The sequence below is a fragment of the Tenebrio molitor genome, chromosome 1 (genome assembly GCF_963966145.1).
Source record: "Tenebrio molitor chromosome 1, icTenMoli1.1, whole genome shotgun sequence".
Taxonomy (NCBI): Eukaryota; Metazoa; Arthropoda; class Insecta; order Coleoptera; family Tenebrionidae; genus Tenebrio; species Tenebrio molitor.
In genome coordinates, this window is record NC_091046.1 from 2,907,962 (window position 1) to 2,934,402 (window position 26,441).

Genomic DNA, 26,441 nt, shown 5'->3' on the forward strand with positions numbered 1-26,441 from the left:
CAAGATTCTATAAAGAAAATTATCTGAAGAGATGCAATACTTCATTCTCATCATCTTGGAATAAATTTCGTTAGACAGTCTTTTTAATCACTTGCGAGTTCTTCAGCGGCCTTATTTTTATTCGAAAATATTACAACAGGTGGTAATAAATAACACTAAAATTAGTCATTGCGTGGATTCGCAAAGACTTCACTCGTTTGCCAAAAGTTTTACTCCAATAGATCTAGGTCTAGGTTACCGAAGATGTAAAACTATTTATAAATCGTTTTAAGCCGCACATAAAGAACAGAAAACTATTTTTCTCAAATTGATCTATTGGAAGCAATGATAATTGTTTGCTAAACAAATGTGCATCAAAACGAAAATAGGAACCGCCTCACATTAGATCATCATCTACTCTTGACTTTTCACGTATTTTAAAAACTCTGTTTCTAACACTTTCTGTCTCGATTTAGCTGAACGAGTTAAAAAAATCACGCAGGTTCAGCCACAGTGGAGAATTTTTAATTTTAACGATGATTCTGGTACGAACTTATGGCGTTTATTTCGTCACTTATTTTTAGAACACATACATATTCCCCTCTCATTGACGTACAGGCTACTTATGTCAGAAATCGCACAGATTTTTTCTTATTGCATAGTTATTAATACTTTTCTCACCTAACGACATGTTGTAACATACAAATTCCGATGGATTTCAGCACGATCCTTCTATCGTAACATTTGAATGATCACAACCTGTCTTCATTCTAAATAATAAAAAAAAATTTAAAAATTAGTCAGAGTAGGCTTCCAATATTACCTTGGCATTAGATGTTTTTCTGTTTGGTCTTCCAGTAACGGCTTTTCTTTCAACTCTTTTGTTTTCTTTAAATAATTCAACCATTTTCCCTATAACTTGGCAAACGTCGTCATAAGAATGGTCGACTGGGAAAATCTTCCTGAAATTCCTCGCAACAAAATGAAATGTGAGAAAAAAACATGCTATACAACGTCCAGCGAGAGATTGGGAGATTTTAAATTGTAGAATACATTAATTAAAGCATAATTTCAGGGCAAAAATGTTACTGCTTTCTCTACGTAGAGTTTAGTGATTTTTATCTCAACCAATCTCTCGCTGGACAAACTATAACTTTGATTCAGAATTGCATTTCCACATAATGTATCACAAGCTGTACGGGTATTATTGGTTGCCTATATAAAACATACATTTTCGTTTATTATCTGTAATTCTGTTGATAAAAAATGTAATAGTTTCCGTATAGCTCATAAACGTTCGTAACAAAAACGTAACGTATAAAAGTAGCGCTGTCAGATGACTTTTCAGGTATGTATGTGGCCGAAATTTGAAGCACGAGGCGTTAGCCAAGTGATGCAAAAGAGGCCGAATACCTGAAAACCGACAGCGCACCAATATTGAATAATGTTTTTCCTGTTTTTGAGAAATGTAACTTTGAAATAGAAACAATTGATTATTACCTACTTAATTGTTTTAAAATTGTAACAAAAAAATCCACCCAAACTTTTCTCAACGACACTGTATAAAACGTGTATATTTTATTCATTTATAATAACAAAAACAATTACTTCATGACTCATCGTCATCTCCCCTTTTAATTATATACATATCAAATACATTAATGCGGTATATTGAATATGAAAATTTATTGATTTACTACATTAACAACAATAATCAAAATGTACTTCCAATATTGTAGATGGTATTATGAATTTATTATAATTATCACTTATAATATCCCTAGTGCATTGATTATTTCCGGAAATTTTTTCGAATGCTTTTCTAAAACGTATTAATTAGCCCGAGTGGAACACGAGGGCTAATTACGTTTTGGAAATGCATGAGAATAAAATTTCCGGATATTAATCAATGCACGAGGGCATATTCGGTAAGAAAATCGCAACGACACGGACATTATGCTTCTTAAATTATAAATTTTTAAATCGTACGACACTCATTAAAGACCAATAGAAAAATTAGTTCACGAGCCATAACCAAGACAACAACAAAATAAATGATTTTGATTGGCTGAAAAAATTTCCACTTATTAATTTCATGTTGGGTTAGGTGCAAAAAATTTCCAGGAAATCTCAATATTGTTATAGAAACGACACCGAATTCTGTTTTTCTATTGGCTATTTTTAAGTGTCGTGCGATTTTCATATATAATATACCAAGGGACAGATATATTGCCGGAAATTTTTTCGAGCAGTCCTGACAGACGAGTGTTTGTCGCAAGAAAATTTTGAGCGACAAACACGAGTGTTGGACTGCAAGAAAAAATTTCTGGCGATATATATCTGTCCCGAGGTATATTCGGAAGAGAATCGCCCGAAAAAATTTTTCCCTAGGGCAATTATATCGGAAATTTTCCCTAGGGAAAATTTCCGCTTAATTAAATTGTGATTGGTTGCTATTCAAACAATTCGGAGTTGTGATTTGCCAATATAAATCATGTGACATTTGAGGGCGATTCTCGTTATAATTAAATCAAAATAATAGGGTTGCAGAGCACAGTGCAGTACAGTGCTCTCAGTTTTTAATTTTGTTTTCACAATACATAATCGGTTGCAGAGATTAGCGAAAATCAATGAATGACTTGGCGCAAAATATTAATAATGTGCACACGAGTTGTACTGTTCGTAAATAATTTGGCAAATGTTTGTTGTGTTTGTTTTGTTGTTCACTGATTATTTATAAAAAGAATGTGAACCAGTTTCCTCATTAGATTTTCTAACACAGTGAAACAAAGCTTGTTATCACGAGCATCTTCTTTGAACTATTAAAAAAAAAAAATCAATCCGTATTTTTCAACCCAGAGGAAATCTACTACACTTTTCATTTTTGTTCTTGCGTCCGTTTATGGGGCATGTCCCAACATGCCGGAGCAACCAGAAGCTTATCAGAGCAACGCTGACCTTTACAAAGTTTTTGGCGACTACTTCTACGGCTTGACAACGGCTCTTTTCCACAGCAAAATGGGATAAACGAATAATTTGACTTTGATTTTTTCTTGTGTTGTACTAGATGGCAGTTCAAATATAAATAAAATAAAAGCTTTGAACTTTTTTTCACGTATGATTATTTCCTTCATGTGTCTAGCAACCAATTGCGTGACAAATATTGACCAATCAAAACGAGAAAACAAAAAATAACCCGATAAAATTTCTCTAAAATGCACATAATCTGATAAAAAATGTCGGTACCTGATTTTTTTTTTAATTATTTTGAATAAAAAGGATTGGAAATAATGCGTTTGTTTCTATTCAGGAAATAATCAGCCGTATACCCCTCGTGCAAAATTTTAATATCCGCAAATTTTTCGTCTCGTGCTCTTATTTGATCATAATTGGTCTTCTGACCTCATTTATGGATGTTTTCGTTCATTAGCAAAAAATTTTCCAATAAAAAATTTTGCACTTGGGATATAAGTGAAAAAATTTTTTTTACTCTGGTAAAAAGTTTAATTGAAAACTAAAATTCGAATTTAACATTTTTTGCTGTTTTGTTTCGAGTTATATTTATAAATTTTCTACAAAATTTGAATTAAAATTCAATGAATTATGGCGACTAAATCATTACATCTAGAAATAACTTACCTAATGTATACAGGCTGTTTGATAAAAAACGCCTCAACCCATAACTTTTTTATATTTATTATCCGATTTCAATGAATAAAAAAACCAAAGATATGGTTTTTCATGCGCTACGAAGTAGCCATAAAATATTTTTTTCTCGTTATTTTCAGTAGCTAACGATAGTCAACTTTTTTTTTTTTAATCGACACGTAGCTTTTTAGGCTCAGTCTGGTAAAGTTTTTTTTTTCTAAATCTAATGATGTATTAAAAGTTATCGTTTGGCCCATAGCTGACTGAAAAAAAAAATTAAACGATTTTTAATTGTAGTTCAGTTTATTATGAAATTTTCAAGTGTGCTGTGAAAAACAAAAAAAAAAAATTGGAATACAAATAGCAACAAATGTCAAGTGTAAGTTTGAAAATTTTCAGGTGCAATCTTGAAGAGTTTTATTATTATTTTCTTGTAAAACATAAATAATAATCATAATAATAATAATTTTTTCTATTAACTTTTTGTTTTTGACTAATTACGATTTTTACTACACTCGAACATAAAATAATAGTCAAATGACTGCTATCTTGCATGACTGATAAGAGTGATAAGTGATAATGTTATTTTATACTTAAATAAAAAAAGTTTAAAAAAGCAGATGAAAACTTCTAAGCTGACGTTTAGATGACATTTATTGTACTTTGTATTCCGATTGTTTTTCACGGCACTCTTAAAAATTTTATAAGCTGAACTACAAAAGAATGTTTTTTTTTTTCAGTTAGCTACGAACCAAATGATATCTTTCAATACATCATTAGATTCAGAAAAAAAAGCCTTACCAGACCAAGCCTAAAAAACTACATGTGTCCATTTAAAAAAATCGTTAGCTATTTGTCGGGGCGTAGAGCCACCCCCCTCCTTTCAGAACCGAGAACCACCCCTGCGTGGGTGAAGAGAGAGATTTGAGACGACAGTACCGAGATGGACTCAGGGTAGAACAGTCAGAGTCACAAGTCAGAAGTCATTCTTACCCAACATCTCGAGTACGGTCGTACGGTCCAAAGAATTGTATAAATGTAAATAAAGGTTTTACACAAAGCGATACGGTGTGTCAGTTCACGCGCGCCTACAGTCAAACCAGTGAAGCCTCCATTAGGCTGAGCAAACCCAGGAGCCCCATTTGGTTCCGAGCAATTCCTGGAGCCCCCATTAGGCCCCAAACACTATTGAAGATAACGCCAAAAAAAATACATTTTATGGCAGTTTTGTAGCGCTTGAAAAACCATATCTTTGATTTTTTTGATCATTGAAATGGGGTAATAAATAAAAAAGTTATGGGTTGAGGCGTTTTTCATCAAACAGCCTGTGTATTACAACTGGAACTTTGGAACAATACAAGAAACACATTTTGCTTTGAATTTAATTTTATTGTGTTTAAACAAGGTTGGCACAGGATGGCATTGAACAATCAAACTAACAACAAACCGGACGAAAATCAGAATACATTTCTTAGATTATCCTTTGAGAGGAAGAGCTTGACCGCTGGCGCTACCAGTACTAAGACTGTAGAAATAATCGACCAAAGCTTTGAACAGTTCGGCGTTGCTCTTGTAAGCTCCTGGTTGCCCCGACATGTTGGGTTCCAGATAAAATCCGTAAACGGTGGTCAATGCGAGGACGAAGATCAAAAGTGCGACTCTCATTTTGACTGCAAAATAACAAATACAAAACTATTAATTTTGAACATTGTTAGAAATACTCACACAATAGATTTTCTTCGCTGCGTTAGAAAAATAATGCCGCGAATCTGTTCTCGGCTTCTTTTATATGGTCCCGGGCACAAAGATAAGCGAGAAAAAAACCATTTCAGTTAATTTCATTTCTAACTTCTGTTCAATAATTGCAACGATGCGATGTGAACAATATTTTCTGCATTGTCACGCAATCAAGTGTCGGATTAAAATTAATTAAGACCTTTCCCTTCAAATTAAAGCACTAGTTGGTCTGATATGAATTGCAAGGGTCGAGTTGTACAAACATCTGCTTGTGCAAGTTGTACTGAAATTGCAAAAGTTGTCAAAGTTAATTAAAAATATTCCTTTGTGATAAAAACCTCGATATTAGTGGCACTTGTGCTTGGTCTTTGTTAATTAAACCGTATTTGCTTTGTACTTATCTGCGCATATAAAAGAGATCGCTGATCAAAATTCGGCACAAGCTTTTGCAAAGTTGCGAAAAGAACTGCGTGAGTTTCAACTCGTTTCAAATTTGTTCCCAGCAGTGCCTAACTCTATTTTTAGCCCAGAATGAAAGCCGCACTTTTGATCTTCGTCCTCGCTTTGACCGCCGTTTACGGTTTCTATTTGCAACCCAACGTGGCGGGACAACAAGTCCACCAGAGCAACGCCGAACTCTTCAAGGCTTTGAGCGACTACTTCTACGGTCTCAGCACTGGAAGCGGTAGTGCCCAGTCTCTCCACGTGAGGGGATAAATGACGAACTCTTGAGCAGCAATCACAGGTCCACTTTTTCGTTTATGTTTCTTTTGGTAACAACCGTCTGTCAACATGTATCTATTGGTATGGCTAGTTTAGTGTAGGAATAAAAAAGTAAAAAGCAGAAAGGAAGAAGTTTTATTGTACAATTTTTGTTTGGTATATGAGACTCTAGTAGAGCTCTCCAACTGGTTTGACAGTTGCACCTGCGACATCTCAGCGAAGACATTCAACTGGGTTTTTCTAACTTGAACGTGTGGAGGTGTCGACAAGACGTACAGAACTGCATCTGCAAGGTCTTCATTGCTTCGGCTCCTTCCGGATCTATCTCCCACTCTGCACACCACGCAACAAATGAAACAAATTACAAGTATCATCATTACTTTATTATAAGACTATAGACATCAACTAATAAAAGTACCAAAACTGAAATCTTCAACTATATCTTCTCCCCCACGGGTTGGATGGTCAACTCGTGAATCTGAAACAACCACTGAAACACGAGAAACCTTTCGGCAAAAATATTTACTTGCACATGCGGTGGCGTGGACAACACGTACAAGACCGCCCCTGCCACATCTTCCGGTTCCAATAACGGCATACTCTTCAGTATTTCAGCAATTTCAGGGTTGACTTCCCTGTTCACTATTTCAGTCGAGACCGCTCCAGGACTGACACTCTGAAATAAAAATCTTCAAATTCTCCGCCTTCCAACCACATTTCTTACCGTAATTTTGATCTTGAGACCAAGACCGTTCAGTTCTTGTCTCAGCGTTTCGGTCAAGGCTGTCACCGCATGTTTCGACGCTGCGAACACGTTCACGCGGGGCAGTGTTGGTACTTTGTGGCCTGCGATGCTGTTGATGTGTACGATGTGACCGTCGATGTTGTTGACTTTCATGATTTTGACCGCCTCTCTGGTGGTAATGCACAGACCCATGACGTTGGTGTCGAAGGTTTTCTTCCATTTCTCGGTGTCGCCTTCTGTCAAAGTCGTGTCTTGGATGGTTCCGGCGTTGTTGACTAAGATGTGGACAGGGCCTAGGTTGTCGCACACCCATTTGAAGCCTTGGAGGATCTCTTCTTCATTGGTCAGGTCGACTTTGACGGAATGTAGCTTTCCTTTGTGGTGTTGTAGCTTTTTTGACAACTCCTCGACGCGATCTGAACGTCTGGCAAAACCCACCACCTACATTTCCAGATTTGGATTTATTGTTTTAACGAGAAACTAAATAATCACCTGCAATCCTTCTTCTACTAGTTGTTCCGCAATCGCGGCTCCTACTCCTGTACTGGCACCAGTCACAATAGCAGTTTTTCCTCTCCAACGATCCATTGGTCTTCTATTCCGAGCAACGAATTCAAAATGACTACATCAGAACCAAGGGGAAAAAATTTAAATACCAGATGATTCTGAAGTGCCATTAGATGTGCACCAAAGTGCACTAAAGCGCGATAAGATTAATCGTTGTTGATTTGTCGGAAAATGAGCTTTGATTTTGTTAATTCGTCTTTTATGTAATAAATGCTATACATATTTATGTTTTTATTACACTTGCGAGCTTTCCCCGAAATTTTCCACATTCAAATAATGGTAAGAACTAATTTCCTAATATTGTTTATTACAATACTTATAATTCACATCTTACAATTGTTCAAAGAGCTTCTCCAACAGGCTTGATGGTCAATTCGTGCACCTGAAGATACCGTTATGTTAGTTAAAGGAAAGTGATAAGTGAAATTTAGTACCTGGACTTGTGGGGGTGTGGACAACGCATACAGCACCGAATCTGCGATGTCCTCAGATTGCAAAAGCGGCATTTTCTTGAAAGCTTCACTAATCGCCGAGTCTGCAGTCCACTCATTGACTTCTAAAATTTCTGTAGCCACTGCCCCAGGACTGACACTCTACAAACAAAAAATGTAACTCTCTTTTCGCCACACCGGAATTCCTACCGTAATTTTGATCTTAAGACCAAGATGATTCAACTCTTGTCTCAAAGTTTCAGTGAGAGCAGTAACTGCGTGCTTTGATGCTGGGTACACGTTAACGATGGGGAAATTTGGCACAATGTGACCAGCAATACTGTTGATGTGTACAATGTGTCCGTCGATTTTATTCTCCTTCATCACTTTGACAGCTTCTCTTGTCGCAATACACAAGGCCAAGACGTTGGTGTCCAGAACTTTCTTCCACTTGTCTGTATCTCCATCTGTCAAGTTCGTATTCTGGACGATTCCAGCGTTGTTGATTAAGATGTGTACAGGTCCCAGATTGTCAGATACCCATTTGAAGCCCCTCAGAATGTCTTCTTCTTTGGTCATGTCGACTTTAACCGCGTGGAGCTTGCCCTTTTTGTTTTGGAGCTTCTTTGACAGTTCCTCCACACGTTCCGATCGTCTGGCAAACCCCACCACCTACAGTTCACACAATTCACACATTTTGTCACCGAGTAAAGGTGACTCCATTACTTGCAAACCTTCTTTAACCAGTTGTTCCGCAATTGCTGCTCCAATTCCTGCGCTAGCACCAGTGACTATTGCTACTTTACCTCTCCAACGATCCATAGATAGAACCATGTTTGGTTGTTGTGCGTCTCGACAAAAACAATTGACTGAGCAGGATATGTGGAAGGAGATTAAATATATATTTATTGGTTAAATTGCCGAATCATCTTGTTGAGTAGCGTTTATGTAATTTAAACACATCAGTTGTAATACCTATGATATGTAAACACCGTTCACGTTGTTTTGGCATAATGGGAGGCCATGATTTATTTTTTAACGTTGTACACACTGCTTGATTTCCCTCACTAAAGTGTCTGACATATAATGAACATAACGTGTTGCTGAATTTCCCGCGATGTCGAAGTATTCTTCTATTGCAAACTAGTAAAATTGACAACAATGCACTAGAAATTGACGCTGTTTATAACCTCAAACTTAGAAAAACATAACTTAATTCAACAGACAGCTTTACTACCAAATTAAATGCAAAATTTCCGTGGCCTTCCATTATGCCAAAACAACGTGAATGTATTTTACACTGCGATGGGATTTATTTAGTCCAAGTATTTTTTGTATATTATATTGTATATTCGTACATTTTTTTTATCTCACAACATCGTTGCAGTACGAAATTCTTGGTTGATTACAACTTCACTTAATTACACTTTATTACTTTAATTATATTTTTTTAAATAAAAACTCACTACGTTTACAGCGTACTCACTGATATGGTATATTTTGATCGTTTGCGTGTCCATGAAGTGAAAGTAATTATTTTTGTACGTTTGGCACAATTACTGTAAGAAAACGTCTTGTGGCTTCCGACACTTTGAAGAAGCAAGTCATCTCATCACTATAATTGCTTTACAAGGTTAGGATCAAGACCATTGCCAAGTATCATTATCGAGGCGTTATTTGGATAAATAAACTACTCAACCTTGTACTAATCAAATCAATTACGATTCCTACTTTACAACTCTTTGAAATTTTCTTTAACTATACCGCTACATTATTAGGGAGATAACTAAAAAAAAATATATTTAATTTTCAAGTGAATTGTTTAGTCAATGCGATGACATGACAATAAAAAAAAATTGTGTACTTTATGTTTCTAAATTAGTCAGAATTTGTATCTTTCAAGATATATTAAAATCGTAGACCCCACTTGAATTTTTTCATTCAAGTATAGTTAGTGGCAGTCAATTGGCATCAGTTCAAAGCTGTAAGATGTGTGATTTAGTTTCTTGAAGACATATTTTAGACTTTACTACTTCAATAATACTTTAACAACGTGCATCACCGCCATTTGGACAATACCAAACTTTAATACTTTTTTTTTCATTTTATTATTGCTAGAATTTCAGTTCATTTAATAATAATAATCGTCGAATAGTTATTTGTACAACTAGTTATGAAAGTCATACTTTTTTTCACGAATTTACAGATTGATTAACGAGGGCGTAGCCCGAGTTAATCAAGCAAATAAGTGAAAAAAAGAGACTTTTATAACGTGTTGTGCAAACTATTTTTTTGCATATCGATGTAAGTTGAGAAATTTGGTCCAAAAGGATGTATAAAAAATTACAAAAAAAATAGGTATGCTTTGACAATCATCTTCAAGGAAATAGAATAAAATGATGCAAAAAAGTACTACTTTCACTACGGTTTTTCATGTAAAAAAGTGCTACTTTCACTACGATTTTGCGTGTAAAAAAGTGCCACTTTGATTACGATATGCAAAAAATAAATAAAAACAGACCAGCAACTGTAAACATTTTTATTACAAACTCGTATATTCCTTAAACATGTACAGCTTAACTCATTTCTCCAACAGGTTTAATAGTTAATTCGTGCACCTGCAACGATAATTTATTCAATTAAATCAGTTAGCACCAAGGCTTAGTACTTCACCTGAACATGCGGGGGAGTTGACAAAACGTACAAGACCGAATCCGCAATATCCTCAGATTTCAAGAAAGGCAACTTTTTGATTTGTTCTGAAACCGTCGGATCAGCTAAAAAGTTACTAGCTTCGAGAAATTCGGTAGTCACTGCACCCGGACTAACACTCTGCAATTTGATAAAATTAGAACAAGATTTCCTTCGCAAACTGTCATCCTACCGTAATTTTGATTTTCAAACCCACATGGTTGAATTCTTGTCTCAGCGTTTCAGTCAAAGCCGTCACTGCGTATTTAGATGCAGGATAAACATTCATTCCCGGAAAATTGGGTACTCTGTGACCCACTATACTGTTAATGTGGATAATGTGACCGTCGATTTTATTAGCTTTCATGACCTTGACCGCCTCTCTTGTCGCAATGCACAAACCAAGGACGTTGGTGTCGAAGATTCTCTTCCATTTTTCGGTGTCGCCTTCGGTTAAATTTGTCTGCTGAATTAGTCCAGCGTTGTTGACTAGAATGTGCACCGGACCTAGCTTCTCTGAGACCCACTTGAATCCCTTCAGAATGTCATCTTCTTTGGTCATGTCAATTTTAACAGCGTAAAGCTTGCCCTTTTTTCCTTGAAGCTTTTTTGATAGTTCTTCTACACGTTCGGAGCGTCTGGCAAACCCAGCCACCTACGATTTTCGCACGTTTCACACATTTTCAAAGTAAATAAGTCTAGATCAATTTACTTGCAAACCTGCTTCGACCAGTTGTTCAGCGATAGCCGCCCCGATTCCTGCACTAGCTCCTGTGACTATCGCCACTTTCCCTTTCCAACGATCCATCGACAACACCATGATGCTACTAACGCGTGATCTACTAGATCTAAACTGGACAAGATTGCATGTGGGGAAGTAATATATAGTTGTCGAAATAACTGCTGAATCATGCTTTAAACTGGCATATCACTGTTGGTCATCCATTCAGAGATAAATTGCACGGAATCGCCTCCTATCTAATTATGTTTACGTAACAAGTGTTTATTGTAGTTTCTGCGAGTGTTTTGATTAGATTAGATAAATTTGGACGCTATTTTTAAAACATTCTCACGTTCTGCACTATCAAATATTGGCTGATTGTGGATAAGAATGGCAACCATGTACGAAAATTTATGTGGCAACTGTGTGGGTGGGGTATAGTTGACATTTGTATGACATTTCATAGGCGTGCATTTGATTTTTTTATACCATTGCACATTGACTGGACAATTTTCAAAATTGCGCAACCATGAACTGTCAAAGAAATGTCAACACTATCCTACCTACAGAGTTGCCACATACATTTTCCGAATTTTCGTACATAGTTATCCACAATCATTTTGAATCACCCTATATTTATAAGTCACAAGCCTCTAATTACAGCTGTGAATCTTTACAGTTTTATTAATCTATTCACACAATAGGAAGTCGTATTTTCATAAGTATGTACAGCCGCCTGCAAAAGAATCGAGCCGACCCTCTGCAAGGAAATAATCACCAATCCATATTTCGACAAAGGGACCTGACCACTGTCATAAACTCATAAATCTAATCTCCAATAATTTCAGACAGTTCGATATACGAGGGCAGTACCATTAGTTTTTGTCTTTTATTTAAACGGTGTTGACTGGCAAATGAAAAACTAGAGTTTCTATTGTGCATTTCAACGTTTAATAACGAATATATATATATTTCTTTATTGTTATACGAGTACAATGACGTTTATTGGTTAAAAAATCGTATGAATACGAATAAGAAATAAACAAAAATAAATGGACCAAAAAGATTTTCGCTTATAATAATTTCCCAAGTGAGTAGATTATTATCGGAAATTTACACACGAACGAGTTGAATACAACGTTTTGTTGTTCGACGTATCCCTTAAAGGCTCCAATCATTCAAAATCTTTAAAATTAGTTTAACGTTTCGTTTTGACAAGTTGTGACATTTATTAAAAAACTCAAATTCTGATAGTGTCGAACAAAAAATTTTTTTTTACAACATCGCTTATGAAAATGATACTTTCATCACTCAATTTAGTGAGGAAAATAGGCGCTTGCATCACTAGTGAGGAAAATTTATTTAACAATTTACTACATTAACAATCTACTACCTACTTATTAATATAAAAATTTAAAACACTGTTATTTGCATTAATTGAAACTCCAGATCCGGAAGATTCAAAAAATAGGGGTGTAAAATAATTACAAAGAAATTTAAAATATCATGTATTATTCTACAACCGTCAAAAAAACGCGACATTTATGCATCATTATCAAGTCGCCAAGTATGTCATTTTTTGATAGATCAAAAATAGTTGTCGAAAAGTTTGCTTGGATGGTTTAATATTTTTTTTCAATTATAATATAACAAGACCTCCTTTTTTTTCGGAAAATTTTGATCATATGACGAAAAGTTTGTTGCTTGGAGTAATTTTGCCTAAAGCAACAAACTTTGAGTCTAATATGTTCAAAATTTTCCGAAAAAAAAGGAGGTCGAGTTACATTCATCTAAACAAATTCCCGAATGAACAATTCAAACAAACATTCGGAACAACATCACAAAACGGATTAAAGGTTAGTTTATTCATCGTGGCACTTTTTTAAATCCATTTCGGAAAACGTCAAAATAATTTTCTGACATTTTGTTCATTAATTTGTGTTACCAACAAAACAAAAGCCTTGTCAACGTGGTTTTTTCTGACCATGACTAGATTTTTTCGCGATATTCAGCACACTATTTGTCACTTATAATTACACGAGAGCTTTTTTTTGTCGAAGTAAACTTGACATTCCAATGAGAATTTTGTTGCCTGGCAATTTAACGAAAAAAACTGCCTCTGAAAAAATTACGAGTCCGTAGGACTAAATAGATTTATTATTGTAACAAAATTTAATTTTCAATGAAATGACAATTCTTCATCAATACCAACCAAATGTCATTAAAATAAAAGTCACTATATAATTATTTTATATTTAAAAAAATTAAATTAACGAAGCCGAAATAGAAAAAATTGCATGTTACACAAGACACTTTGTCTCGTTCTTTTCGCGTTTGACAATAGACTGTCTTGTGCAACTCGTATAACAATAAAGTTAACTTAAAAAAATAATAAAGAAATTTACTATAAATACAATAATAAAAAAGTAAATATCAAATTAGATTTTCTCCAAAATAAATAGTATGTAATACAAAATAGACATTAACAGCAACCTAAAACATTCTTCTTGGTGAAATCGTGCAAATGCAATAATCCATTTTACCCAGGATTGTAAAATCTTGCCTGGCCTGGGGATTTCCGTTGGCGCTTTGGCAAATGCGACAAATAATGGTGGTCTTGTTAAAATCGCCTGCAGTGGAACCATGTAACTTGATAGAACGAAAATTTCTTTCCATTTCTTTCTATTTGCCGCAAACCAACCGTGTAACACCAATCGTGAGAATTCGGCACAACCGATGGTGAAAACGAACGCATAGAAATAGAAAGAGCTCTCTTGCGCACTCCTGCCTCTTTCCAATTGTCCATCTTTGTCGTTCACCAACTAAATGCATATATCGTTTTCTCTCAGACCTCAAGTCTTTCTCTGGGTGCAATAAACGGAGGCTGCAGAAATTACAGATGTTGATGAGGCGTCAATTCACCGACTAAATTTTGATACAATTCTTTGGTTAGTCGAAACAATTTTCGAAATTCCCGGTTGGGCAATTCGAATGGATCAAGTCTGCTTCGCAATGACATCAACAGTTACCAACATAAAATGATCAAAAATAATTATAAAAACCCATTAACAACCGGTGTAAATTGACGTTTTCAGTTTTTATCCTAAGGATAGTAGCGCACATGTTTCTTGACCCGAGCGATTCCGAACCGAGACAGAAAATGTGCTCGGTGGTCGGGCTTGGACATTTCTTTTCTTTTCTATCACCTTTCTATCTCTATCTCTATAAAGTTACATGGTTCCACTGCTATTCTGTATTCCAGAAAGCTTGATTTTAGAAAATTTAATTTCTACATTATACCGGGTGTTATAGAAGTCCACGTAATATCTAAATTTAATCACCAATATCATTTTTTCCCGAAAATATTCGATTAAAAAAAAAGCAATATACAACAAATGTTTATTTTAAAGAGTCTTACTGGTGATTAAATTTGTGGACATCCATAACATCCTGTATGTATGTATATTATAACAATATCATAATGATATATGTAATATAATAATACTGATCTACCAGATATCAACCACCAAACCTGGCCATAGGCACATTAGCACATTACACATAATAAAATAATATATGAGTTGCTATGAAATATATTATTGTGTAATGTCATATTGACGGCTATAATTATCATCTTTTGATCTTTTGATGTAGGTAACGTATAAAGTAGAAATACTTTTGAAATTTGGAAAAGGGAAGAACGATCACAGAGCAGTATTATGCTCAATTATTGGACAAATTTGACGAAACAATAATATGTTTCATATCAACTCATATATAATTTTTTTGTTCGACACTGTCAGAATTTGAGAATTTTCTCCTGTGTGAACGGATTTTGATAAATGTCACAACTTGTCAAAACGAAACGTCAAGCTAATTTTAAAGGTTTTAAGCGATTTGGAGCCTTTAAGGGGCTCGTCGAACAAAAAAACCTTGTATTCAACTCGTTCGTGTGTAAATTGGGCCTTTTTTAGCACTCGTGTGCCTTTACCACCAGGCGAGGTGGTGCAAGTAACACCGCCTCGCTTCAATTCTAGGCGATATATAGAAATATTGGAAGAAGTGTTGCTTCCGTCTGTGAGAACCATCTACCCCGAGGAAGAAATGGAGCAAATTGTTCTGGTGCAAGACAATTGCTCCATACATACTGCACGAATAGTTCAGGATTGGTTCGAAGATCATCCTGAACTCGTCGTTTTAATCTGGCCTTCAAAGTCGCCAGATCTGAACCCGATTGAAAATTTGTGGGGACAAATGGTTTTCAATTGGAATAATCCTCCAGAACGTGTACAATTCAGAACTGTGGCAGAGTTGGATGAAAACGTAACCAGAGTGTGGGAAAATATGCGAGGGCGGGACTATTGCCAGAATATGGTAGATGGTATGCGACAACGTCTTCAGGAATGCATAGATAATAGGGGATACTATACTCATTATTAAATATCTAGTGTGTTATTAAAAATAAAATTATGTTTTAAAATCCGCTTTTGGTGCTTTTATTTTCGATTATAAGAAAACAAGTAGTGTAACATACAAATAAATATGTTTCATTAAAATTTAAATGGCCTAGTTGTTGGCTATTTCTGTTATGCACGTTTTTGTTATTGATGTTATATGTATGTTGTTCACGTTGAGTTGACAATTTCAAGGTCAAATAATTTTATTTTTTGGCTCTGTAATTATGTTTTGTAAATAGTGACATGCAGGTAAACACCGTTCACGTTGAATTAAGCATTGCTAAATCGCATTATGTTGGTTAGCTGCATGTCACTATTTACAAAACATAATTACAGAGCCAAAAAATTAAATAATTTGACCTTGAAATGTTCAACTCAACGTGAACAAGGTTTAATCAATTTAAAAACCACCACTTGTTGAATTAAGTTGGTATAGTATATTAAAGTATAAGGGGATATTAAGTTCTTTAAAACACGCGCGATTTTTCGAGCACGACGCGCAGCCGGAGTGTTCGAAATAGAGCAAGTGTTTTAAAGACCAGTTATCCACGAATACTTTACGATATATATTTTTTTTAATGTTGAATGAGTTAACATTTAGACTTCACGTTTCTCCGGTCCTCTCGGGTTGGTGATGTTTCCATGGAAAACGCGCGATGTTGTCATGGAAAAGTTCGATTTATACACGCTCAGGCGTGTTTTAAATGAGCAAAATTGGTTACCAATAAAAAAAAATTACAATTACACTAAAGGTGCTAATGGTAACTTTGATATTACTAAGATGATCGATCTCTTTATTATGCCAAAAAGGCGATTATGTCACGAAACATATGCGACTGCCAAAAAATTTCAAACTGCCGCAAAAACAATGAAATCTTTTCAATAACACAAGATTACAACAATTCGAATTTTTATTTTCTGTTTTCATAAAGTATCATTGACACTCGTAACCAAACATTTCTATTTCCAAAAGTCAAAAATCAACTCTATGCATATAACATTACCGGTTGTATTTTCTAGGTAAAATGTTGGTGGTTTTTTACATGCATTTTTACAACAAATTGGCACAATTCGCATTACTTTAAAAAATGTGAAAGAGTTAGACCCCCTGCGCACTAGCAACCTTTGGGAAGCAACTATTTAATTACAAAAATTGAACACACATAACTAAACGTAACCTCGCGCACGGGCGATTTTTAAATCGAAATGAAACAAAAATTTTTTCAAAAAAATTTGTGGACAAGTCAATTTTAGTTTATAAAAATACATGTTTTAGTACCAAAGAAAATTCCAAGCAGTCATTTGTTTTCGAGTTATGACGTCATCGATAGTTTTTTTAAATGGAAAGCCCCTATTTTTTTTCTTGATTCTGATAGCCCTTTAATTGTCTAAATGACAGTATAAAAATTATGTTATCTTACATCAGAAAATTTTTGAGGAAAAAAATAAATTTGTAATGATGTAATGTAATGATAATTCCTGTGTAACAATCGAAAATTGATTAAGATCAATTAATATAAAGAAACGCAACAGAAATAGTGATAAATTGTGGCATTTAATTTTTAATTAAACATAGGTAGATACTTATTTGTATCTTACACTGCTTGTTTTCTTATTAGCAAAAATAAAAGCACTAAACCGGATTTTAAAACATTATTTTATTGAATAAAGCAAACCACATAAATTATATTCGTTATTAAATGTTGAAATTCACAATAAAAACACCGTTTAAATAAAAGACAAAAACTAATGGTACAGCCCTCGTATATCGAACTGTCTGAGAGATTAGATTTATGAGTTTATGACAGTGGTCAGATCCCTTTGTCGAAGTATGAATTGGTGATTATTTCCTTAGCGAGGGTAGGCTCGATTCTTTTGCAGGCGGCTGTACTAGGAATGTACAATAAGATTTTTTTTAATATCCAATAATAATAATAATAAGAGTAATGATTTATTTGCCATTGAATTTTATAACAATTTTGCACTCAAATTTATCAGTTGAATAAAATCAACCTCTTGAGTCTTGAATTACTCAATTCTGATGTCATGTTAGAATCAATGACAAGCAATTTAATAGTTACGAATTGTTGTGAAATTCTTCTCGACCAAAATACAACGTGATCAAGAATGACTGAATCTGTTGGTAACAATGAAAATTTGAATGGTTTTGGTACCACTGTAATCTAAACGCATTTCCGGTTGTCAGCTTTGACAGAGTTGACAGGCGAATTTGACGTTTACCATCAAAGCGTCGTTTTTGTAATAGCATAAACATACCCGACATAACCTAATTTTTTTTAAATGTCGTGTCAAGTTAAAACATCCGGTCAGTGCCAATTACGTAACAGAAAAACACCAATATTTTTCAATTGTTTCATTGCCAACAGACTCCATTTTTAAAATACACCCTTGTATATCATGTTTTATAAAACGTACACCAATGCGGTTTCCTTGTTTTAAGGCATATTTTCTAGAGGTTACTTCGCATTAATAAAAAATAAATAAAAACACATGAGTTACTGTTACTAGCAAACGTTTAATCACCTAGCACCATACAGGTTAAATCAACTCTCCAATCGGTTTAATAGTTAATTCATGCACCTGCAAAGATAATTATTCAATTAAATCAGTTTTGCACCAAGAGTGTAGTACCTCACCTGAACATGCGGGGGAGTCGACAAAACATACAGGACCGAATCCGCAATATCCTCAGATTTCAAGAATGGCATCAACTTTATTTGTTCCAGAAGCTTCGGATCAGTTACGAAGTTACTAGCTTCGAGAAATTCGGTGGTCACTCCACCCGGACTAATGCTCTACAATTTGACGAAATCACAAGAGAACTTCACTTGGAGGTTGTCATTTTACCGTAATTTTGATTTTCAAACCCAGATGGTTGAATTCTTGTCTGAGCGTTTCAGTCAAAGCCGTCACTGCGTGTTTAGATGCAGGGTACACATTCATTCCTGGAAAATTGGGTACTGTGTGACCCGCGACACTGTTAATGTGGATGATGTGACCGTCGATTTTGTTAGCTTTCATGATCTTGACCGCTTCTCTTGTCGCAATGCACAAACCAAGGACGTTGGTGTCGAAGATTCTCTTCCATTTTTCGGTGTCGCCTTCGGTTAAATTTGTCTGCTGAGTAAGTCCAGCGTTGTTGACTAGAATGTGCACAGGACCTAGCTTCTCTGAGACCCATTTGAATCCCTTTAGAATATCATCTTCCTTGGTCATGTCAACTTTAACAGCGAAAAGCTTTCCCTTTTTTCCTTGAAGTTTTTTCGAAAGTTCTTCCACCCGTTCCGAGCGTCTGGCAAACCCCGCTACCTAAGATTATTTACATTTAACAAATCTTCAAAGTAAATAAGTCTAGATAAAATTACTTGCAAACCTGCTTCGACCAGTTGCTCAGCGATAGCCGCCCCGATTCCTGCACTAGCTCCTGTGACTATCGCCACTTTCCCTTTCCAACGATCCATCGACAGTACCATGATGCAACTAACACGTGCTCTACTAGATATAAACTGGACAAGGTTCGATGGGAGGAAGTAATATATAGTTGTCGAAATAACTGCCGAATCACGCTTTAAAATGGCACATCACTGTTAGTCATCCATTGGATTGAATCCTCTCCTTTGCAATCATGTTTATGAAACAAGTTTAAATGTTTGCTATAGTATTTCTAAGTGTTTTGATCAAATTAGATAAAAGCAGACGCTATTTTTAAAACTTTCACGCCGATTTGCTATCACGTTCTGCACTCGCAAAAATTTATGTCACAAGCTGTATCTTACAGATGTGAATCTTTACAGTTTTATTCATCTGTTCACACAATTTTTTGTTTTTACAAATTTCTTGTTGGGTTTTGTAAATACATACTTAATTTTTGTTGTTTTATGTTGTTGGTTAATGCGTTATTTAGATTAGTTTAAAATTGGAAAAATGGTAGTTGCACCTTCTTCGATTGGTTGTTTCGCGTTAACGATCTCCCCATGAGAGACGTTTTGGGAGAAAGAAGCACTTTGACCACCGAGGTGTAAAGACCAACAAATGTTTCGTATCGTGTCGTGAAACCCACTTGCTAAAAGTGATACCCAATTTCGTTGATCGAATCCGTGCCTTCAGGTCCATGGTCTCCTAGCGGTCTTCTGAGTCCTTAAATTACTCAATATCTGACGTCATGTTTGAATCAAAGACACCAAGCAATTTAATTGTTACGAATTGTTGTGAAATTCTTCTCGTCTAAAATATGTATGTACCTGTTCTTAAGTTTTTTAATTCTAAGGTTCAACAGTAGTTTATTATTGTTATTAGTACTCTTATTGTATGCACATTTTTTTAGGATTCTATGATAATCCTGTCAGGAGGTATTAATTAAAAGAAGACGTCAACAAAAAAATGTTTGTGCAAATTTATATCTTTTAGTTGTTTAGTTTAGTGTTAGTGCATTTGTTTTGGTGAAAATTAAAGAGATTTGCTCAAAACAATCCCTTATTCTCAAGAATTATTCTAACAATGTTGTCGTTTTTCTTCAAAACAGAGTCAAGTAGTGATCCTGTTGTCTTTTGTTTTGAATAAATGAGCAACATTGCTGAAATAATTCTTGAGAATTAGGGATTGTTTTGAGCAAATCAGTTTAATTTTCACCAAAACAAATGCACTAACGTTATTAAAAGAAAATCTTTTTTCTATTTTGCGTTTAGAATAAGTCTATTCTAGCACCCAAATGACGTCATTTGAGTGCTTTAATAGGTCGTTGGCGAATAGACTAGTAAAATTTACTGTATTGATGTTGGTAGCGTGAAGTGTCAACTGACAGACGTCAAAAAATAAATCTCGCAGAGAACAAAGCAAATTAATAAATAACAATGAACAAAACATTGATAAACTTTCTTCAGCATTCATTTTCAAACATCAAATGCGAAAATGAAAAAAAATCTGACGTTTTGAATTAATTTTTTTCACAGCCGGCTAAAATTATGCCACATAAAAAATGTCAACAACCACCGCAAAATTTACTACATTTAAAATTTTTATTTTTTTTATTTATAAAATTGTATAAAGCGGCAAAATAGAAAAAATAGTATAAAAGATTCGTTGCAGAAGGTCCTTCAAGCACTCATTTGTTCCTCAACTCGCCACTACGCGGCTCGTTTCGGGAATTTCAAATTCGTACTTGAATAGATTCCTTCTGCAACTTATATTTTCATATACTATTTTTAACTGAATATAAAAAGGTATAAATTTGCACAAAAAATTTTTTTTGACGTCTTCTTTTATTTAATATCTCCTGACAGGGTTTTCATAGAATCCTAAAAAATGTGCGTACAATGAGAGTGTACCACACATTAAATTTACCACAAAAAAATTTCTAATTATTCTTTATTTTCTATTTTATACGACTGACCTGTTTTAGCTGACTCATGCTGTAGATAAATAAGAATGGCTCAAGAACTGAACATTGTCGTAAACCATGACTTATCGGTGAATATATTTAAATTGATGCAACAAACTGTGCCGCATTATTCTTTTGATTTGCTAATGTTTTGGCATTTTTTCTGGATTCTTTTAAGTGTGTTTAAGAACTTTCTTTTTCTATCATTTGATCTTACTTAATTTAACCAACCATAACTCCGATAAATAACTTGTCTTTGTTAAGGTCACAAAATTTAAAAATTACAGCAGATTAGAGTTTCATTGTGTTCTCCATTTGGTGTAATTATTACTTCGTGAACCGGAAAAATCGACAAAATGACAAAATGCTACGAGTACTACCACCATCTGAGTAATAAAAACATGCTAATGCATATTTTATTTATCTTTATGTACAGATCGAAACAATGTAATTGTCAACGTTTTTTACCTTTTCTTTACCTTTTTTATTTGGTACCACTTGAATGCGCTACTTGGTTGCATCTTTCTGTTAATTCTTTAGTCTTTAGAACAGCCACGTAGCTATAGGTGGGCCAGGGTGGGCCTGGCCCACCCCAAAATTTTGAGGCCCACCCGTGTGCCCACTTCGGAAAACTTAAGATACACATGGAAGTTTTGAAAGAAAAATAAACTAATTAGTCATTTACGATAAAAGTGTGATAACTTTAACAAATTGCAATAATATGCAAGAATCTACCGCACACAAATGTATTAAGTAGTTGGTATCCGATTTCATTTCTTCCTTATCGAGGCTGACTAATTCGGCTCAACAAAAATTGGTTCCGATTACGTACTGTCGAATTTGCAGTTTTATGAAATGGTTCCACGAAGTTTGTATTATATTTATCTTTATGGTCAATGACTAAGACTGTTTTCGTCTTTTAGTCTTAGTGTAGTCGAATATTGAGAAGTAACTCGGTTACGGCGCGCTTTTCTTCGTAGTCTTATTCGTTGTTTAAAATTTTCTTGAAAAATGAGTGGTAAGCGAACTCTGCACGACTATTTTTCTTCTGGTAAGAAGCAAAAAATTAGTGATGATGAAAGTCCAGTTCAAGATGAATTACAACAACCATCGACTTCTCGTACGAGTACGATTCCAGTAGAATGTCCCGTAATAACTGAAGTAAAATTAAAATCTGATTCTGATTTTGATTCGGGTGACGATTCTATTGCCAATGATTTTTCATCTGAAACCGATCTGGATGATGACGATGATGAATCAATCGAATTTACCGAATGGTTACGTCGTGGGAACGAGTATAGCGCTACCTCAAATGCAGAAAAGGATGTTAACACTAAAAAGTCACCTGGACCAGCTGATCTTTCCCAAAGTCCTGAAGATGAACCCAAACAACCCGAATTAATATTATTTCCTCGTACAAAATTTGGTAATAAACAAAGACAGTTCAGCAGCGCTTGGTACAAACTCTATCCAACTTGGTTAGAATACAGTGTATTATGTGACGCCGCGTTTTGTTTTGTGTGCAGACATTTCTCGGTTAATCCCCCTGAGGTGTTTGTTAGTACCGGATTTAAAAACTGGAAAAGGGCCTTGGAAAGAGATTCTGGATTCAAAAAACATGAGGTCAGCATGGAACATAAAAATTGCCATTTAAAGTGGATCAATTATTCTAAAATAAGAGCAAACGCTGAAACTTCGGTTATGAGTCAAGTTAACGAGGCTCATAGAGCATTGGTAGAAGAAAACAAAGCATATATGAGAATTGTCATTGATATTCTAATTTATACTGCAACACAAAATATTGCTCAAAGAGGAAACCGAGAAAATCTGGAGAGCTCCAATCGTGGTAACTTTTTGGAATTATTGGATTTGTTTGCAAAGCATAATCTGGTTGTGAAAAAAAAAATTGTTGAAGAAGTTTCAAGAAATGCAAAATACACCAGTGCTCAAGTACAAAACGAGATTTTGTTTATTTGCTCCAAAATGATATTGGATAAAATAAGTGACGAGATTAGACGGGCCTCATGCTTTGCACTAATGTGTGATGAAACAAAAGACATTTCTAAGACGGAACAGATATCAGTGGTAATCCGATATTATTTAGATGGAACAATTTATGAAAGGTTTATTGGTTTTAGAGCAGCAAAAAATTTGGACGCTAAATCATTATATCAAAGAACTTTTAAACCAATGTGGTATGGATATGCAAAAGTGTATTGCCCAAACTTATGACGGTGCTAGTGTAATGAGTGGCCGTGTAAAAGGTGTACAAAAACTTTTTCGCGACGAAGTTCCTAGAGCAATATATGTACATTGCTATAATCACAGATTAAACCTGATCAATGTGGATATTTGCAAAAACCTCTCTCACGGTAAATTATTTTTTGACTTTTTGGAAACTCTGTTTGTTTTTATGTCTGGTTCTGCAGTCCACAGTCAATTTATTGAAACTCAACGACAAATTAATCCTGAAAAGAAACCTGTTGAACTAAAAAGAATTTGTTACACAAGATGGACCGCACAAGTTCATGCTTGTTTGGCAATTAAAACTCTAGTTACAGAAATTCTAGTTTTTTTAAACAAATTAATTGCAGACAAGAGTGATCGATCCGCAGAAGCTATTGGAATGTTGCATCAAATTGACTTTAACTTTATTTTTAACTTGTGTATGTATTATAAAATCTTAAATTTATTTAAAGGTGTAAGTGATTATTTTCAAAAAGTAACGTCGAATTTAAGTTCAGCAAATATTCTTTTAAAATCTGCCGAAGACACTTTCAAAACAATGAGGAGTAGTGACGATGAATTTTTATTAATATACTTTGAGGCAATTAAAATTTGTGAAAATAATAATATTGACATTCCAAGTGCGAACCAAGCAGTGCAGACATCTCGTGTAAAAAAAAATGCCGAAACGATTTGAACATTTTGTTGTTAGTGAAAATATAAACATTGAAGACGAAGTGCCGATTGATCAGAGACAATTTAAAACGCGTGTGTATTTTCCTACAATTGATCTAATTTTAATGGCAATAAATGAACGTTTTAATAAATGTGCAAGTGTCATTAATGCATCTAGTGCTTTGCATCCCGAAAATGATGACTTTTTAAGTTATGAAATTGTGCGACCTCTTGCTGAACATTATAAAATAGAACTTGACAGCTTAAAGGCAGAATTTACCATTCTTTGTAAAACTATAAAACAATATGAACTTGAAAAAAATATTAAAATTTCGAACATTATGCAGCTATTGGATTTATTAGAAATTTATAAAATCGTATTTCCTGAAATTTACAAATTAACAGTGATCACACTTACAATACCAGTGTCCAGTGCCGGTTGTGAACGAACATTTTCGAGTTTGAAGAGGTTAAAAACATATATTAGAAATAAGATGACCAACGAAAGACTAAACCGTTTAGCTATTATAAACATTGAACGTTCGACCGCTAAAACTTTAAGTGCAGACGAAATTATTAAAAAGTTTGATGAAATGCATCGTAATAGAAGAATTATTTTACATTAGGTGAGCTTTTTTTTTAACTTTTATATGATTCTGTTGGCCCACCCAAAAAAAATTGTGGCCCACTCTGGGCCCACCTATTTTTAAATCCTAGCTACGTTGCTGCTTTAGAACCGTCATTATTTAGTAGCAAATTATAAATAAACTAAGTGTAAAATTTTTAAGTTCATTTAGAATCCAAAACAACCCGACTCTCTCATTTTTTGAAATTTCCGTTATTTCACTCCTAAAATAAAAACAAACTAGTTATTGTAAAGCTTTTTAATACGTAACTAATAAACATTTAATCACTTAACACCATCACATACACATTATCTAATTTCTCCAATAGGTTTAATAGTTAATTCGTGCACCTGCAACGATAATCATTATTCAATTAAATCTGTTTGGACCAGAGGTCAGTACCTCACCTGAACATGCAGGGGAGTCGACAAAACGTACAGAACCGAATCCGCAATATCCTCAGATTTCAAACATGGCATCTTCTTAATTTGTTCGATAAGATTCGTATCAGCTATAAAGTTACTGGCTTCGATAAATTCGGTGGTCACTCTACCCGGACTAACGCTCTACAAGTTGGTGAAATCACAATAGAATTTCACTTGGAAGCTGTCATCTTAACCGTAATTTTGATTTTCAATCCAAGATGGTTGAATTCTTGTCTCAGCGTTTCAGTCAAAGCCGTCACTGCGTGTTTTGACGCAGCATAAACATTTACTCCCGGAAAATTGGGTACTCCGTGACCGGAAACACTGTTAATGTGGATAATGTGACCGTCAATTTTGTTCGCTTTCATGACCTTGACCGCCTCTCTTGTCGCAATGCACAAACCAAGCACGTTGGTGTGTAGGATTTTCTTCCATTTTTCTGTCTCTCCCTCTGTCAGATTCGTGTTTTGGGTAATCCCAGCGTTGTTGACTAGAATGTGCACCGGACCTAGCTTCTCTGAGACCCACTTGAATCCCTTCAGAATGTCATCTTCCTTGGTCATGTCAACTTTAACAGCGAAAAGCTTTCCCTTTTTTCCTTGAAGCTTTTTTGATAGTTCTTCCACACGTTCGGAGCGTCTGGCAAACCCTGCCACCTTCGATTTTCGCACGTTTAACACATTTTCAAAGTAAATAAGTCTAGATCAAATTACTTGCAAACCTGTTTCGACCAGTTGTCCAGCGATAGCCGCCCCGATTCCTGCACTAGCTCCTGTGACTATCGCCACTTTCCCTTTCCAACGATCCATCGGCAGTACCATGATGCAACTAATGTGTGCTCTGCTAGATTCAAATTGCAGAAAGTTGAATGTGAGAGTGTGAGAGCGCAGTATGTAGTTGTCGAAATAACTGCCGAATCACGCTATAAACTGTCATGTCACTGTTAGTCATCCATTCAGAGATGAATTGCACTGAATCGTCTCCTATCTAATTATGTTTATGTAACAAGGTTAAATGCTTGTTGTAGTATTTGTGAGTTTTTTGATCAGATTAGATTAGCTATCATGTTTTACGCTCTCAAATATTTATAAATCATAAGCTGTATACTACAGTTGTGAATCTTTACAGTTTTATCCATCTGTTTACACAATATTTTGTTTTTACAAGGTCATATTTTAATAAGTACTAAGAATGAACAATTAGAATTTTTTCATTTTGCAATTCCAGAAAGAAATATTTTTGTATCCACTGAAAAAATTCATCACTTGAATAAAATCAACCTCTTGAATCTTCAAATTACTCAATATCTGAAATCTGATTCGTAATGAATTGTTGTGAAATTTTACACGTCTAGATACCATTTCTTAAGTTTTTTAAATAACTTCAAGAATA

At 34.8% G+C, this 26,441-nt stretch overlaps 6 protein-coding genes and 1 long non-coding RNA gene across 14 annotated transcripts in view; 2 read left to right on the top strand and 5 right to left on the bottom strand.

Annotated features, from left to right (window-relative positions):
* The window catches only part of LOC138136240 (cyclic GMP-AMP synthase-like receptor), a 200,949-nt gene that overhangs the window by 6,448 nt on the left and 168,060 nt on the right, over positions 1-26,441 (top strand). The window lies entirely within an intron of this gene.
* LOC138136209 (puratrophin-1-like) overlaps positions 1-26,441 on the top strand; it is a 215,879-nt gene that overhangs the window by 2,223 nt on the left and 187,215 nt on the right. The window lies entirely within an intron of this gene.
* LOC138136299 (uncharacterized) lies at positions 4,996-5,861 on the bottom strand. Of its 2 annotated transcripts, XR_011161243.1 has the most exons (3): positions 5,703-5,833; positions 5,353-5,647; positions 4,996-5,297 (listed from the first exon to the last, which is right to left on the bottom strand). It is a non-coding gene; the product is annotated as an uncharacterized lncRNA (long non-coding RNA). The 2 variants fall into 2 exon arrangements; XR_011161242.1 differs by having other exon boundaries at positions 5,353-5,861.
* LOC138136258 (farnesol dehydrogenase-like) lies at positions 6,453-8,713 on the bottom strand. Of its 5 annotated transcripts, none has more exons than XM_069055384.1 (6): positions 7,834-7,920; positions 7,734-7,781; positions 7,325-7,454; positions 6,812-7,273; positions 6,614-6,763; positions 6,453-6,565 (listed from the first exon to the last, which is right to left on the bottom strand). In XM_069055384.1, exons 3-6 carry the CDS (start codon positions 7,418-7,420, stop codon positions 6,524-6,526), a joined length of 750 nt encoding a protein of 249 aa, XP_068911485.1. In that variant the 5' UTR covers positions 7,421-7,454; positions 7,734-7,781; positions 7,834-7,920; the 3' UTR covers positions 6,453-6,523. The 5 variants fall into 5 exon arrangements, with proteins under 5 accessions (XP_068911485.1, XP_068911492.1, XP_068911468.1 ...); XM_069055391.1 differs by having other exon boundaries at positions 7,325-7,427; positions 7,834-7,919; XM_069055367.1 differs by lacking the exons at positions 6,453-6,565; positions 6,614-6,763; positions 6,812-7,273 and adding exons at positions 8,041-8,502; positions 8,557-8,713 and having other exon boundaries at positions 7,834-7,992.
* Positions 10,356-11,391, bottom strand: LOC138136251 (farnesol dehydrogenase-like). Its single transcript, XM_069055353.1, has 4 exons — positions 11,234-11,391; positions 10,715-11,176; positions 10,504-10,662; positions 10,356-10,448 (listed from the first exon to the last, which is right to left on the bottom strand). Exons 1-4 carry the CDS (start codon positions 11,339-11,341, stop codon positions 10,407-10,409), a joined length of 771 nt encoding a protein of 256 aa, XP_068911454.1. The 5' UTR covers positions 11,342-11,391; the 3' UTR covers positions 10,356-10,406.
* Positions 18,216-19,245, bottom strand: LOC138136284 (farnesol dehydrogenase-like). Its single transcript, XM_069055424.1, has 4 exons — positions 19,086-19,245; positions 18,568-19,029; positions 18,357-18,515; positions 18,216-18,300 (listed from the first exon to the last, which is right to left on the bottom strand). The coding sequence occupies exons 1-4, from the start codon at positions 19,191-19,193 to the stop codon at positions 18,259-18,261; spliced, it is 771 nt and encodes a 256-aa protein (XP_068911525.1). The 5' UTR covers positions 19,194-19,245; the 3' UTR covers positions 18,216-18,258.
* LOC138136290 (farnesol dehydrogenase-like) lies at positions 24,850-26,005 on the bottom strand. Its single transcript, XM_069055435.1, has 4 exons — positions 25,763-26,005; positions 25,244-25,705; positions 25,032-25,190; positions 24,850-24,974 (listed from the first exon to the last, which is right to left on the bottom strand). The coding sequence occupies exons 1-4, from the start codon at positions 25,868-25,870 to the stop codon at positions 24,933-24,935; spliced, it is 771 nt and encodes a 256-aa protein (XP_068911536.1). The 5' UTR covers positions 25,871-26,005; the 3' UTR covers positions 24,850-24,932.

Excerpts from the sequence above, each read along its gene's own strand:
- LOC138136258 (XM_069055367.1), bottom strand. The coding sequence starts at position 8,664 with ATGGTTCTATCTATGGATCGTTGGAGAGGTAAAGTAGCAATAGTCACT. Across the intron at positions 8,503-8,556 it reads TGGTTAAAGAAGGTTTGCAA|GTGGTGGGGTTTGCCAGACG; the intron begins GTAATGGAGTCA and ends TGTGAACTGTAG. Across the intron at positions 7,993-8,040 it reads GTCTTAAGATCAAAATTACG|AGTGTCAGTCCTGGGGCAGT; the intron begins GTAGGAATTCCG and ends TTTTGTTTGTAG.
- LOC138136251 (XM_069055353.1), bottom strand. The coding sequence starts at position 11,341 with ATGGTGTTGTCGATGGATCGTTGGAAAGGGAAAGTGGCGATAGTCACA. Across the intron at positions 11,177-11,233 it reads TGGTCGAAGCAGGTTTGCAA|GTGGCTGGGTTTGCCAGACG; the intron begins GTAAATTGATCT and ends CGAAAATCGTAG. Across the intron at positions 10,449-10,503 it reads CAACTCCCCCGCATGTTCAG|GTGCACGAATTAACTATTAA; the intron begins GTGAAGTACTAA and ends TTATCGTTGCAG.
- LOC138136284 (XM_069055424.1), bottom strand. The coding sequence starts at position 19,193 with ATGGTACTGTCGATGGATCGTTGGAAAGGGAAAGTGGCGATAGTCACA. Across the intron at positions 19,030-19,085 it reads TGGTCGAAGCAGGTTTGCAA|GTAGCGGGGTTTGCCAGACG; the intron begins GTAATTTTATCT and ends AAATAATCTTAG. Across the intron at positions 18,516-18,567 it reads GTTTGAAAATCAAAATTACG|AGCATTAGTCCGGGTGGAGT; the intron begins GTAAAATGACAA and ends GTCAAATTGTAG.
- LOC138136290 (XM_069055435.1), bottom strand. The coding sequence starts at position 25,870 with ATGGTACTGCCGATGGATCGTTGGAAAGGGAAAGTGGCGATAGTCACA. Across the intron at positions 25,706-25,762 it reads TGGTCGAAACAGGTTTGCAA|GTGGCAGGGTTTGCCAGACG; the intron begins GTAATTTGATCT and ends CGAAAATCGAAG. Across the intron at positions 25,191-25,243 it reads GATTGAAAATCAAAATTACG|AGCGTTAGTCCGGGTAGAGT; the intron begins GTTAAGATGACA and ends ACCAACTTGTAG.